The sequence below is a fragment of the Tachypleus tridentatus genome, chromosome 13 (assembly GCF_004210375.1).
Source record: "Tachypleus tridentatus isolate NWPU-2018 chromosome 13, ASM421037v1, whole genome shotgun sequence".
Taxonomy (NCBI): Eukaryota; Metazoa; Arthropoda; class Merostomata; order Xiphosura; family Limulidae; genus Tachypleus; species Tachypleus tridentatus.
The window spans coordinates 235,439,767-235,456,186 of record NC_134837.1 but is presented as its reverse complement, the minus strand read 5'-3'; the positions used below and the strand labels follow the sequence as shown (position 1 = coordinate 235,456,186).

General features: G+C 32.9%; 1 protein-coding gene across 4 annotated transcripts; it reads right to left on the bottom strand.

The window, feature by feature from the left end:
- Positions 1 to 166: 166 nt before the first annotated feature.
- LOC143236064 (proclotting enzyme-like) lies at positions 167 to 15,132 on the bottom strand. Of its 4 annotated transcripts, none has more exons than XM_076474322.1 (8): positions 14,976 to 15,132; positions 11,769 to 11,874; positions 6,382 to 6,648; positions 5,821 to 5,903; positions 4,700 to 4,815; positions 3,185 to 3,462; positions 1,129 to 1,271; positions 167 to 572 (listed from the first exon to the last, which is right to left on the bottom strand). In XM_076474322.1, exons 2-8 carry the CDS (start codon positions 11,866 to 11,868, stop codon positions 411 to 413), a joined length of 1,149 nt encoding a protein of 382 aa, XP_076330437.1. In that variant the 5' UTR covers positions 11,869 to 11,874; positions 14,976 to 15,132; the 3' UTR covers positions 167 to 410. The 4 variants fall into 4 exon arrangements, with proteins under 4 accessions (XP_076330437.1, XP_076330435.1, XP_076330436.1 ...); XM_076474320.1 differs by having other exon boundaries at positions 1,129 to 1,274; positions 14,976 to 15,131; XM_076474321.1 differs by having other exon boundaries at positions 1,129 to 1,274; positions 11,769 to 11,889; positions 14,976 to 15,082.
- Between the last annotated feature and the right edge of the window lie 1,288 nt (positions 15,133 to 16,420).

Here is a 16,420-nt window from a genome sequence, read left to right as displayed (position 1 = left end):
CGATATTAAGGCGTTGTCATCTAGAGGCATAGCGGTTTGTATGCGGGCTTACAACACTAGAAACTTGGTCTTGATATTCGTGGTGAGCAGAACACAGACAGGTCATTGTGTAGCTTTGTGTTTAGCTTTAAATAAATAGAAAAAATTATGCGTTAATATAATCAACTTTGCTTTTAAGAAAGTGAAGAATACTTTATCTATTCTACATACACCAATGGCCTCCATCTTCCAAAACTATTTCACCCATCAACATATGCTTTATTATTTCGTAGATTATATATCTAATATCTTTATAAAGATATCAGCTGAATGTGAAATAACATGCAAACAACACGGATAAAACTAGAATTCAACTTATGCAAAGAGTGACAATTTTTGGTTTCTATAAAAAAGTTCAAAGTACAGAATTCTCACACCAGATTACGTGCAATCCAATCTAAGTAAAACGCCACTCGAGTGTAAACGCCAGGAAATCCAGGTGAGGCACATTCGAAATTTCCAAATGACACTATTCCAATAAGATAGAAATTGAGGTTTTTGCTAGATATCATCAGTGGACCTCCGGAATCACCCTGTGATAAAATAAAAAAAAACACTAATAAAACCCCTCAACATACCCAAAAGTTTAATGGTAAATAAATACATTGACAGATACCGTAATTTTTTCGTATGTAATTATTAAATGAAATGATTCAGGAGTAGACTATTAGCTGAAGATCGCAGAGTCTAAGGGTTGAGACGAGATTCTGATGAGCGTGGTAGGCAACTTAAACTGTGGTACATTAAAGCGACTGTCAACGCACGTATCTGGTTTAAAAATCAGGGCAAAGTCTCTGTGACGGCAAATATTTCTGGGTACTGTTTGTTGCTCATAATGAAGGACAGCTATGTTTTAATTGTAGGGTTTCTAACCTGGATGTTTAGTCCACGTGCAAATAGAGTACTGTTAAGGCTCAAAATTTCATTGCTAATTCTGCTAGCAAATCTACATTTTATTCAGCATGGCTTTTAATTAATAGGTTGTAAAAAATACAAAAATATATTTTTTATTTACTTCAGTTTCTTTCTTTCCAACTTTTTCTTGTGATATACAAAGAAAATTTTTTGTGAAATAAAGAATAAACTCACCACACAAGTGTTTCTTTTACCATCGCCGTATCCAGCACACATTTGCTCGTTCGTGACATTCAAATACTTCTTGTAAGCCTGTCTGCAATGGCTTTGTTCCCAGATGGGTATTCCAATCTCCCGCAAGACAGGACTAGGCTGTTCTTCTGGATCAATATATAATGGTTTTATATCTTTTAAACAGCATAAAATATCTTTTACCTTAAGTTTTTAATAATTTAATGTAAAACTACATCATATTTTTCCAATAGTTCAATTATTATAAATCGTTCAAGCACCTCATTATTTCTCTACCATATTCGTCGAATGTCAAGAAACTGACTTTCAATTCGAAGCAAACGTTTTCGATTGTGTATTAAGTTTGGAGTTTATTTATATTAAACTGTTTAAGTAAATAGCTGGAGACGTGCAGGAATAGTATTTAGCTTTAAGTTTATCATTCGTGATGACGAGAAAACTCACTTGTAGGGAAAAACATATGCGTAAAAATGGCTGGTATGGATAGAGAAAACTCTATGTAGAGAAGCGAACAACGTTTCGGTAACCCAAAAAACCTGACGATGACAGAAGAAGATCGAAACATCGTTCGCTCCTATACAAAGCGTTTTCTCTATCCATACCAGCCGTTTTTACATATATAAGTTTATCATTAAATTTAAATAAAGGATTTAATTAAGTGAGAGCTCATATTATTTCGATGTCTATCTAGTCTGTGAATATCTGGCTTGAAAACAAGATATTTTTGACAAACTGGACAATTTGTATTCATATAAATAAAGTCAAACTCCAATAATTTTTCCACTGTGTTAATAATTGGTAACCCATTTCTTGAAATGGTTATTAAGAGAAAAAATAATATTGAAAAGTAGTACAAACTAATAAATATCAAAGAGGAATAATAAGTTGGAATAAAGTGGGACCAAATTCTGCCCTTCATAAACTGTACTTCAATGGGTGAGCAGTAACTATAAAGAACTTAAGTCGTTAAAATAAGGTGTTAGATTGTCAACCATACACAGAATGTGGATAGCTTATTACGTAACTTTGTGAAAAAACAACAACAAAACCTTTAGAACCAATGAGGCTCGACATGGCCAGGTGGCCAAGGCACTTGACTCGTAATCAGAGGGTCGCGGGTTCAAATCTCCGTCACACCAAATATGCTCACCCTTTCAGCCGTGTGAATGTCATAGTGTGACGGTTAATCCCACTATTCATTGGTAAAAGAGTAGCTCAAGAGTTGGCAGTGGGTGGTGATGACTAGCTGCCTTCCCTCTAGCCTTACACTGCTAAATTAGGGACGGCTAGAGCAAATAACCTTCAAGTAGATTTTCGCGAAATTTGGAACAAACCAAACCACACAACCAATCAAGCAAAATATGAGAAAGGTCATATTCAAATCAAGGTCTCTATTTGGCTAACAATAACAGGGATTTTTCATAAATATTGATAAAGCGACAATTCGCTTCAAAAGATGCACTTAAGTTTGCTTTTTTTAAAACAAATTTCTGGTTTTGAAAAATATGATTGAAGTATTATTAGCTCATTAGAAAATTAAGCATTCAAATCACATTAGTCTTTGGCGAAAGTTCTCGGACCATTACTTTAATAAATGAGAACTAGTTTCTTATTTGTTTGTTTGTAACTAAGCAGAACGCTACACAATGGTTTATTTGTGCTTTTCCCACCATGATCATCGAAACCGAGTTTCTTGCAAGCATACTGCTGTACCACTGGGAGGCGTGGTTTATTAACTGCTTTAGGTTTATCTGTGCATTTCCGGTAATTTCTGAGGTGATAACACTTCAAAAATATTTTACTTTGATTCATATTATTAATTTAGGTTTATTGTTGTGTCTCTCTCGAACTAAAACCATCTATGTTTCTATAAAAGGAGATGCAAATTCATTATTAATGCAAAAAAAGGACCATTATTATTGATAAGCATACAAAAATTAACTGTAAAAGAAGCATACACGAATTTATTTTAAAGTAACCGTACAAAAATATATTTTAAAATAAGCATATACAAATTTACTAGAAACTAACAACTTACCAGTCTCAGTTTTGCCCCAGCCAGCAACGTAGGCAACCTTTAGAACCAAATTTTCATTTCGAAACATCGTATAAGGCAAACAAATTGGGTGAATTTTATCCGTAAAGGAAACTGTCCCATCTAGTTTCAAAATGGCGATGTCATTCTCGAATGTACTGGAGTTAAATTTCTTATGGTAAAACACAGCTTTAACTGTAAAATTAATCGGAGAGGCACCGTCATTATCGCTGTATATGTTGTGCTCGCCTAGACTGATTGTGAAAGCACTAACTGGATGACTAAAATGCAAAACAAGATAAAAACACAAGTCAGAATAACCTTTATACCTGGTGATGATTATGAGGTAATTTTTAAAGTTTCGAATATTTTTTAGAGTGTCTAATTTCTTTTAGTCGTGGGATCCGATATAAACTAATTCACACACTTTGAAACAATTAAAGATATTAAAATATCAATCACTCTTCTATGTTTCAAATCAAAAAAGTAATGCAAAAATGGGTTTTCCCATTTTCATATGTTATTTGGACGACAACAACAATTTTGGTGCCTTGCATGGCCAGGAATTAGGGCGCTTGAGTTCACAATCTGTGGATCGCAGGTTGGAATCCACTTCGCAGCAAACATTCTTACTCCTTTTAGCCGTGGAAGCGTCATAATGTAAGGGTCAATCCCACTGTTTGTTAGTAAAAACATAGCTCAAGAGCTGACCGTGGTTGGTGAGGACTAGCTAGCTTACCTCTAGTCTTACACTAATAAATTATCCTTAGTGTAGCTTTGCAGAAATTCAAACCAAATCAAACCTAAATTGATAATCACAAAGGGAATACCCATATTACCTCTAGTCTTACACTAATAAATTATCCTTAGTGTAGCTTTGCAGAAATTCAAACCAAATCAAACCTAAATTGATAATCACAAAGGGAATACCCATATTCAGGCAACAGAAAATACAAAAGAATGCTCATTTTAAATGAAACTATTTTTCAGTGCACTATATATATATTATAACCATAATTTTTAAGCCATAAATAAAACACATTAACATGAAACAAAATACGCTGCATATTTTTAAAAAGGATCATAGGGTACAAGCAACAACGTGGGATTGTAAAATGTATTCTAGGTTTTGGAGGTGACTGATAAGTAGGACCCACATTTCGGTGGGGACACGATGTCTATCAGTCTTAACCTCCAATTAGCCCTTCTCACATAAGAAAATTAGAAATTAGAAGAACGAGATGTGGCTGCTCAAGCCAACAACGTCCCACATCTGTATCATCCTCCACTGCCTGCAGACAGTTATGAGAAGGTGTGTATTCTCCGAAGTTAAAATAAGAAAAAGATAAACATAAATAAATAAAATAAAAACTAAGGTACTACCATTTAGGGGTAAGTAAGATGTATACATATATATGTATATGCACACACACACACACACACACATACGCGTCCAAATATAATCATGCTCGACGAAGACCTGTTAGATTTCAAAGAAGTAAACAAAAATATACTCACGGCACATTTTTGGAATTTACAACGCAGTGAGACGCTGTAATAATGTGTTTCTGGGTGACGAGAGCACCACCACACCTTAATGAAATTTTCCCACCTACTTTTCTATAAATGGCGGCCTAGAGAATAAAAACAAATATTCGCAAGTAATTTTAACGAATTTTCGAATAATAATTGCTTTTAAGACAACCCATATTCTATGGCAAGTATCAAACAAGTGTAAATCCATGCTTTAAATCTATGACGGCAACGACTAGGATATCGTTTTAAACACAAAGATGTATATTTATTTTATCAAACATGTTTTATTTCTGTAAATATTAGCAAGGATGAGATATAACTAAAATTATTAATGGAAGCTATCAGTTGTGACAATTGTAAAGTGCAAAAGTTTTTTCATTAAATTATTTTATATATTGTTCTGAAAGGATTGCTCTCTTATTTTTAAACATAATGTTTATTAGAGATATAATATAACATAGTTAAATTCACATTCCACCAGTGTGAGCAACGTTTTTTGTATAAAAAATATATCTTTACAGTTTTTTTATTAACTGTGAAGGTGTATATTTTCTTATAGCAAAGCCACATCGGGCTATCTGCTGAATTCACCAAGAGGAATCAAACCCTTGATTTTAGCGTTGTAAATCCGTAGACCTACTGCTGTACCAGCGGAGAATATTTAAGTGCAAGTAGGAAACAATATAATATATAAAACATACCCCACTATATTACCTTTATACATCAGATAAATCAGAAATAAAATAAATTTACTATAGGCAATCAGTAAAATTCACATTTAAAGAAAATTATGTTTAAGTGACAGTAATTTTTGGAATTTACTATAATGAAGTCAGTGATATGACAAATGTTTCTTTAATAAATTCGCACAGTTGTGCCTCTTCTATCATCGGGGTCCAAACATGTAGTTGTTCGTCAGTTGATTCCCTAACTCAGCTTCGCACTCATTCTATTTTTGAATGTACTGTTCTATTTAATATGTATTGGCAACAAAGACTAAAATAAAATACTTTTTATATATGAAAAAATATATATATGTTTTTTTCATCTGCTTCTTTGTTTATATACAGTTATCTAGGAGTTAAAACTGAAAATCGAGTTACCATCCAAGGCCAGGCTCCAACTTTAGTTTCGTGCCCGCCAATGATTCTTTTCGATACAGGAATGTATGTTAGCCATCCACACCCTGATAAGAAAAATAAATAAATATTACAATCAAACCGTAATGTTGAAAGATCTTATACAAAAGTAAAAAAACAAATGTCTAAATTATTACCCGAAACATTAATTTCAGTCTTGTATAAGCATATCGGATTTGAAACATCATTTTCTGTAGCTTTATACCGAAAAATACAAAATAATAGCATTACAAAGAAAAAAGCACACAAACACACACACATCAAACGAATGACGACAGCAATAGGGTTAAAAAGTATTTCGTTCCATTGAAGTGTGTAAGAACAAAAGTTATTTTATATTTCTCATTAGCTACGTTAAATGAATGACAAGAATAGTTGGCTTCTATAACGTAAAATGTTTAGGGTAGAAACAATACGATAAGTTTATTTTCACCTGAAATAGATAACTTGTTTTATATTTTACTAATCAACAATATATTTAAATTAAAACTCGTTTAGCGGAAGCATAGTTTTAACATTACTAACGTCTTGGTAGGTTAGGTGGATGAACTGGTACTGGAGGAGTTGGCTTCGGTGTTGTAACTGTTTCCTCTGTCGTTTGTTCATCTGATATTGGACAGCAAACCTTTGGATGACCAATGTCAAAGCCGCAGATATGTTTCTTTAGAATATACACATTATTTATCCTTAAAAGTTGTGGGCATTCATATATATTTTTACATATTCTATTCGGAACGCCTGATTTAGAGCATGACTCGTCACTATCTGGATTGCTGGGAAAAACAAACGAATCTGTAAAAGGTCGTGACACTCTTTCAAACAATGATAATAATATAAAAAAATGTACATATTAAGAAGGATAAACTCATCTACAAATACGTTTAAATAGAAAAACTGTAAAACAATCAGTTAAAAAGACGAAAAAGGACACAACAATAGTTTTAAAAATTCTCTTAATCATGATGGTTTACCCAATTCTTTCTTTTGGATGATTGCGTTAGCAGTGTCAGTTTGAATGTTTAATATTTATATTTTTTTGTTTATCTTATTACATTTGTTGGTGTAAGTTTATTATTAAGGTTATCCTAAAGTCTTTTGTTTTTGAATTTCGCGCAAAGTTACACGCTAGCCGCCCAAATTTATCAGTCTAAGACTAGAGGGAAGACAGTTTATTATCACCACTTACCGCTAACTCTTAGGCTACTCTTTTACCAACGGATAGTGGGATTGACCTTTACATTATAATGCCCAACGACTGAAAGGGCAAACATGTTTGGTGTGAGGGAGATTTGAATCCGTAACCCTAAGATTACGAGTCCACTGTCCTAGCCATCCGACCATGCTGGGCTTATTAAAGGTGTTAGTTTATTATAGACATTTTAAAAACTGTTGTTTATTTGACACATGCGTAATTAAGGTTTATTCTGCACCTTCTTTTATGTTGCTTTCGTTGAGATTATTGGTAGGAATGTTTAATACATTTAATTTTATCAGTTTTATAATTAATTTTTTATTACAAATATTATTTTTAATTGTTGGTCTAATATATGAAACTCGGAATAACTAAAATCCTCTAAGCTGACCGAACCTCGTAAGATATCTTGTGTGTGTATGTGTGTTAAGTAGATACATCTATTTAACGAAGGGCTCAACTTAGCAATAGCACCTAGGTACATTCCAACCTTAGAAATTAAAACATGTTTAGGAGACCTAGCCAGGAGACTTGTGATACTTTTACAGAAAACAACCAAAAGAAAGAAGACAACTTCGACAATTTTATTGACATCCAACAGTCAAACTTCCCAGGAAAAATTAAAAATTAATATTTTCTAGAAACACCTAAAAACAACATTAAACGATTTTTTCAAAGAATTTTCTCACAAAACCATCAACATAATTTCATAAAACAGAAAAGTAAAAAACAATCTTAAAAAATGAGACATTAATTTCATTAAAAACTAAAACAAGACAAAAACATAAAAATTCTAAAAGCAGATAAAGGAAACACTATAGTCATAATGATCACGAATGAATACATCCAAAAAATGATGAACATCCTATCAGACTCAAACAAATTTAAACCAATACACACAAATCCAACAAAGACACACGATTCGCAATTAAACAAAATCCTACTAAAAATGAAAAAAAACAACACAATTTCACAAACACTTTATTCCTACCTACGTAAAACCAACCCACGCACACCGCAAATATATGTCATTCCCAAACCTCATAAACCAGATTGTCCATTACGACCAATAATGTCCACATATGAATCGTTTAATTACAATCTTGGTAAATACATAGCATGGGCGTTTTCCAAATATGTAACATCAGCCCGCTCATTCATCAAAGACTTTTTAATTTCAAATCTAATCTTAATCAACTTAGTCATAAAGCCTTAATGGCCAGTTTCGATGTTATACCCCTCTTTACAGAAGTCCCAACCGCTGAAGCCTGCAAGATAGCCTTAGAACTCTACAGCCGAGACCCTAACCCATCAATGTACATTCTCAGCAACCAATTGGCAACCCTCATAGAATTCACTACGGTGAAGACAAACTTCATGTTCAACAACCGCAACTATATACAAACAAATGGCCTAAGCATGGGCAACCCAGTATAACCAGTCCTAGCCAATATTTTTATGATACAAGTTGAAACACAAGCAATTAACACAGCATTACATCTACCACTATACTGGTAATTAGATATGTAGACGACATGATTGCGGGATTTACATCTACAGAGCACATACTTAATTTTTTCAATCACATTAACTCTACACATCCCAACATTAACTTCACATGTGAACAGGAAGAAAGAAATCAAATATCATTTCTTAACCTCAAAATTACAAGAACCGATACACAATTTAAAACAGAAATCCACAGAAAAGTCACCCATACTGGTCTATACATTCCTTGGGACTCAGCACATGAAACAAAACAAAAACTCAACATACTAAGAAATAAAATAAACACAGCCATAAAACTATGCTCGCCAGATAAAATTAACAACAAATTAGAGAAAATAAAATAACACTTCATCAACATCAATAAGTTTCCTCCACAAACCATAGAAAACATTATATGCACACACCTAGACAAAATGCAAAATCAACTAACAAAAGTAAATATATTCCACTAATTAAAAAATCATGAAACCATATACTGCTGCATACCATATATTCCCGACATCAGCAGAAAAATAACCAACATTCGGCAAAAACTAGTAACAAAATATGACATTGCAGTTAATACCAAATCTATTCAAAACAACGCACAAAACTAAGGTCTACACTATGTAAAAACTGCACTGACAAATACCACACCAACATTATTTATAAAATACAATGTGATAACTGCCACAACTTCTGTATTGGAGAAACAAGTAGAAAAATGGAAACCAGATTCTAAGAACACAAAAAGTTACCTTCACACGTTTTCGAAAACTGCAAATCAAATAAACACAATATAACAATAGAAAACACTCAAATACTAAATAAAGAAACAAACATAAACAAACGCAAAATTAAAGAAGCCTTACTTGTACAACAACTCAAGCCCAAAATAAACCAATACAAAGGAACACCTTCATACTTATATTAATAGATATAATCAAACATCTAAACACGCCCTCTGCATTCCTACACTCAGCTACACAACCCCCTTCAAACATGTGATCAGCTATCTCTCAGTGACCCTTTCTTTCTTTGTGAACCTGACGATGACTGAAGAAGGTTGAAACGTTGTTCGCTCCTCTATTAGTGCCTTCTCTACTCATACCAGCCGTTTTTACATATATATCTGTGTGTGTTTATAGCAAAGCCAGATCGGGTTATCTACTGTGTCAACCAATGGGAATCGAACCCCTGATTTTAACGATGTGAATCCGAAGACTTACCTCTGTCACAACGGGGTACTCGTGAGATATTATTGGATTTACGACCGAAAATATCGCTAACAGCGTGAGTACACAACTAATGACACAATGCTTATTGTATTTGTAATTTACAAGTATGAACGTACGAATAACATATTTGGATAGTTGTACTCAACGCGTTTGATTCATTTGATTAAGTAGTTTGTTTGAGCAAACAGTTATGTTAAATACACTTGATCTTCAATCCTTATTTGAAGTTATGAAAAAAATGATGTGCGACAGATTACCTATTCTTATTAGAATGATGAAAACACTAATTAATTATCTACATTTTATTTATTTATTCCTTTCATAATTTTCAGCTATCACTACGTAGAAATTATATTCTTACTTGAACCATAATCAAGATGAACTGAGCGTACGGACAAGCTTCTATTGCCTCGTTGTGTAAAAATAAGATAATTAGAAGGTAAATAACGTGTTTAAAAATATGAGATGAAAGAAAAGTACGAACTGTATGGAATATCGTATTTGATCTCCTTTTCTATGCATTCCATATATGTTGCATAAACTGTGTCTAAAAGTGGTAAAAATAGTTTTCCTGATTGAAATCTTAACTGTAAAACTTTGAACCCTATACGTTTTATAACACTTTATGGTCCGGCATGACCAGGTGGTTAGGGTGCTCGACCAGCAGACTGCGAGTCGCAATTTCGAATCCCCTTTACACCAAACATGCTCACCCTTTCAACCGAGGGATGTTATAATATTACGGTCTATTCGTTGGTAAAAAGAGTAGCCAAGAGTTAACTGTGGGGGGTAAGGGCTAACTGCTTCCCCCTGTAGTCTTTTGCTGCTAAATTTGGGATGGCTAGTACAGATAGCCCTCGTGTAGCTTTGTTTCAAAAAACAAATATTTAACACTTCACACGATAATTACACCATATGAAATTTCGTTCAAGTACAATCATCTTTTTTTGTGCATAACATAAAACTCATAGTACGCAGACATTAAATGCTGGCCCGAAATTGCCACGTGGTTATGACGCTCGAACCCGCGATTTCAGATTACGATTCGTTATAATGTGACGGTGAATTTCACTATTCGTTGGTAAAAGAGTAGCCCTAGAGTTGTCTTTCAGTGATACACACAAGTTATGAATTAGCTATAATATGATAAAAGAGTGAAATAAACCATAAGTTTGAAGATCCATTATAATTCCCTCAGTCAGAAACAGGTAAGCAAAGGTCACTGCACATAAAAGAACAATTTTAGTCTTAAATGGCAAAAAAATAAAACGAAGATGAATACTGAAGAAAATAAAGTCTAAGGAAAGTTTAAAATTAATCTTTCATATAAATAGTAATTTGAAAGTACAAAATGTCAAAAAACAACGACAAAAATCATTATAGAACTGATAGATATTTGTGATTTAAATAAGTTTTATAAACTGAGAAATAGTAATTTGAAAGTATAAAATGTCATAAAACAACGAAAAAAAATCATTATAGAACTGATAGATATTTGTGATTTAAATAAGTTTTATAAACTGAGAAATAGTAATTTGAAAGTATAAAATGTCATAAAACAACGAAAAAAAATCATTATAGAACTGATAGATATTTGTGATTTAAATAAGTTTTATAAACTGAGAAATAGTCTGCAAAAGAATGATATGGAAAAAATAAAAACCTTGTTAAAGATTATTTGATAAATTAATCCCACGTCATTTTACTGGTTGTAATATTTATTTGAATTCCATAAGTACTTTTAAATGAAACAAATGCCATGTTTATTTTTCCAGCTTTATCAACATACCAAGAATTTTTAAGGGGATTCAAAACAATCCTTGACTATTTGCCTTTACTCTAGTGAGTCTAGTCTTACACTGCTAAATTAGGGACGAATAGCGCAGATAGTCCTCGTGTAGCTTTGCGCGAAATTAAAAAACAAACAAACATTAAAAACTAACATGTTAATTAATTTTGTATAAAGAAAATTGGAACATGACAGCGTTACTTGCCTCGGCGTTGCACGCTATGTCCGCTACACCCAACCAAGGTCACACAGACTGTGAAGTAAAGTGCACAACATAGTCTGGTTCTTCCATACATATGGCTCATGGCGTCCTGAAAATATTAACACTTGCAAAGAAGACGAAACGATTTGTAAACAAAATAGAGCGTCAGTCACTAACTTCAATGTAATTTTTTAGTTATTAAAACATCTGTGCCAGGGATCATTTATTGCGAATAGAGATATTAAACGGTATAAAACATTTATTTATTTATCAATTCGTAAAAAATATGTTATGATTCTACAAATGGTACATGGAAAAGGTACTAAAACTAAAGTTCCTTATATTTCTTATGCAGTATAATTTTGTAAAGTACTGTCTATTAGCTCTGCATACATTTTAAGAGTAATTTTCTTTTAACATTATTTATTGAAAAGTTTCTATTTACTTTATAAAACACCGATACACGTCATTGTATAAATGTTTATATGATTCTTCTGCGATTGGTTCACTTAGAGGAGCTTATCATAATAATAAAACATTCTTTCATTTCCTGTTCTTAGTCCTATTAATGTAAGTTATAGAAGTTTTATACACTATTGAATATTTTCTGTTTAAAATAACTTCCGAGTGTGCACAGTAAATGCATATTATTATGTTATAATAACTAATATTTAATACAAATGAAAACTTAGTGAATTGACTCTTTTATCTTAAATTGTCGTTTTCATGTTTCAGGTGAGTCTGAATAAAAAATGGATTTCACGAAAATAAAGGCGTCACAAGCCTGTCGCCCCTTAATGATTCAGTGGTAAGTCTGTATTCCATTGTGTAACTTTGTTCTTCAAACAAACACACGAGTGGTTTCAATAAATATTCAAAAATGTTTTATAAAATTCTAAAACGTTAAACAGTGTTACTTCAGTGACATATCAATGTCAGGAGTTTGGAGGTGAAAGTAAATTAAAAAAAATACTTTTGTTTTCAAATAATGAATGTCCAGAGTTCTGTTAGATGATAATTATGGTGGAAATTAAAGATCTGATGATGTATTGGAAAGGTAACCTTAACTGAATATGGAACGTTTTCTAAGTTCTTGTTTACAATTTTCTAATGTATGAATATACTTTTGTAAAGGTCTAAATCATTAAACACACTATTTTCCACTCCACTCCACTAAACGCAAATCCACTCCATTTAGCGATAACGAATGCAACTTACTTCTTAGATCCTGACATACACGTCCTACAATCTACGTTTCTTGATAGGCAGAAGTGTTTAAATACTAATTAAAAAATGCTACAATTCACAAAGACGTAAAACTGAATTGAGCCTTTTTAAAACGACAGCCCACTCTTTCACAACTAGCCTAACGTATACGTATAACAGACGTATTGGAACCTTTCTAGTTGCTCCTATCAGATGTACATCACAATATAATGTGTCTTATTTATTCCAAGATAAATATCGAGTTAAAGACTGTAAAAGGTAATTTTCCTGAAAATAAGGCTCAGTAGTCAACTAGAACAAAGACAGTCTAAAACCGAGTTAAAGTTGCGTCAGCTAGAAATCTGTGGCATTCCTAAAACACACGATATTGGCGGTAGTAATATATTTCTGTTTACAATTAAGATTTAAAAACATAGAATCATTTTCTTACTTTATCGTTAAAGTTATGGTTAGAAACTCGCTACATAAGAAGAAAAAAAGTTCCACACACACAAAAAAAGAGTTATGTAAAGATAAGCAGATATATTAATTTAATTTTTTTCACACCCCCAATAGGCATAGCGATATGACTCTGACTTACAACGCTAGAATACGGGTTTCGATACCCGTAGTGGGCAGAACACAGATAGCTTACTGTGAACATTGTACTTAATTATAAATAAACCTTTCTAACAGCGTACTTTTGAAGTAGATAAAAACGTCTACTTTTCTCTATTATAGTATTCATTAAGTATTCTTTTATAACAATCCTATATTACCCCTTAATATATTTTTAACAGATCTTTAGTTAGAAAATAAAAATTAGTACTTGATTAAAATGTTTTACTTATTAAAGAAAATACTGGAAGAGATTTAAAACTATTATTAACTATCGTTAAGTAGCAAAGATTCACTCTCAGTAAAATAACAATAACCATAAAATATTCATCGTAATGAACGTAAATGTTATTCATAATGATTATCGAACCAGAATTCTTTTAACAGAGCGCTAAATGTTCTATGGCTGCTTCCTTTCAAAATTAATACGCTCTGTCCAGTAGGACAATAAAGGAACTAAACATTGTTTCTTAACGTCAACTTAGATCTAATGTTTATAGTTAGAACCTAAAACTAGGTGTGAATACTGGAGCGAAAAGATGTAAAATTATGGTTAAACTTGAAAACAGGTGTAAATACTGTACTCATAAGATTTAATGTTATGGTTATAGCCAGATGTGAATATTGTGCTAATGAGCTCGTTTAGTAATGTTTGAATTTTATGTATTTCAATAGAAAAAATACAATTTATGGATTTTTTTTGGTAAAATATACTTCAGATGATCAGAAGTTTTTTAAAACGAAAATATGAATTACAAACGAGTTAATGTATTGCCAACATCAACTGACAGTGTTACCGTAAAATGCTTGAGTGAATCACGCTAAAATGGAAATTATGTTAATTAAAATAATCAAGAGACAAAAAGTAAATATTCTTCCTTCATTTAGATTTTAAATATATCAGATAGTACAGTATTCAAACATTACACTTACAAGCACAAAATACTCGAGCGGCTTACGAAAGTTCCAATATATTAATAAAAGTTCTCTATTATACTCAAAAATCCAGTTGGGTGAGTTTTAAGGGGCATTTTAACTCACTTTCGTATCCCCTTTGGTAGATGGGCCATGCTATATAGAGATTTGTTTGTTTGTTTGTTTGAAGTTAAGCACAAAGTTACCCAATGGGCTACCTGTGCCCTGCCCACCACAGGTATCGGAACCCAGTTTCTAACGTTGTAAGACCGCACACAAACCGATGTGCCACTGAGGGATGCTACATAGAGAAGGACACTCCTGAGCTCTAGAACTATTGAAGGAGTTAGCTGTATATGTATGTAATATTGGAATAAAATATGGACAATAATCTGTAATTAAAGCAGATATAGTACCTCTAAATTAATTACCTTAAACAAAAGAACATCTTAGAGGTAAAAAACAACTCACCAAGCAGACTGTAGTTCTAGTTTATGTATTCACATCGGTTGACGGCTACAACTACATAAAATAAGATCAGTCTTGTTTTATATTGATCCCAACTTGGCGTGAGTGCGTTTACACCAAACCAGTTCTGTAACTTATTTTTTTAAACAAGCCAGTTGTCTATAAACGGGTAATTACCTTTATAGTATTGTGGAAAGTTCAGTTCTCAGAAGATGTTTATTCAAGGTTTCGCACAACTCATATAGCCTTTGGCTTACTCGGTTAAAGTTAGGTGATGATAACTCAGCGTTACAAAAGCATTCGGCGAACACAACTTGGTGTTGTCATTTTTTTAGGCTTTATTAGAGACCAGTTTGTTGTGTAAACCTGTAGAGCAACAGAAGGTTGTTTTGAAACATCTTATTTAAATAATGGGTTGCTTTTCATTTAATTTTTATTGCATTTCGTATATATAGAGAAATGTATGTAATATTAATAAAAAAAAGTATTTTCAATATTATATTGAAACTTATATTAAAGCCAAGTTAACAGTTATTAAAAACAATGTAATTTAATCTGTGCGTATTCATTAACACACATTTCTTCAATTTTTTTGAAAATAAAACCTAAAACAAAGAAAACCAAGAAAACTCAACAATGCACGTACTTGACTGACTTCTTATTTTCTTTTTAGCAGAAAAGAAACAGCTCAAAATAGCACATGACAGTAGAACACCGAGGTGTTTTCTATTTTTAGTAATTATTTTCTGCTTGATGGTTTGGGCGCTCGACTCGCAATTATCACACTCAGCTGTGGAAACGTTATAATGTGATTGTCAATTCCGCTATTCGTTGATAAAAGAGTAGCCTAGGAGTTGGCGGAAGATGGTGTTGACTAAATTAGGAAAGGTTAACGCAGATAACTTACAAGAAATTTTGCGCGAAATTCACACACACACACAAGTAATTACTGCTACCTCGTAGAAACTATAAAACTATTATGAGAGAAGCAGAGGCTTAAACATATCGTCCCCCAGTAGTAGAGCGGTGTATCTGCAGACTTATAATGCTAGAAACCTGGTTTCGATACCCGTGGTTAACAGAACACAGTCCTTTATGTAGCTTTGTGCTTAATAACAAACAACAATAAAAATAGACAATAAATGAATTCATTCATTCATTCATTCACTACTCTATTCCATCAAGGAACATAGGGCCGCAATCACTTGTGGATTCTTCAACAGGTTTTTAAGTGAGTAGGTTGTTAGCCCACTGCATCGAGCCGTCCCTAATTTAGTAGTGTAAGACTAGAGGGAAGGCAGCTAGTCATCACCACCCACCGCCAACTCTTGGGCTACTCTTTTACAAACGAATAGTGGGATTGACCGTCACATTATAACGCCCCCACGGCTGGGAGGGCGAGCATGTTTGGGGCGACGCGGGCGCAAACCCGTGACCCTCGGATTACG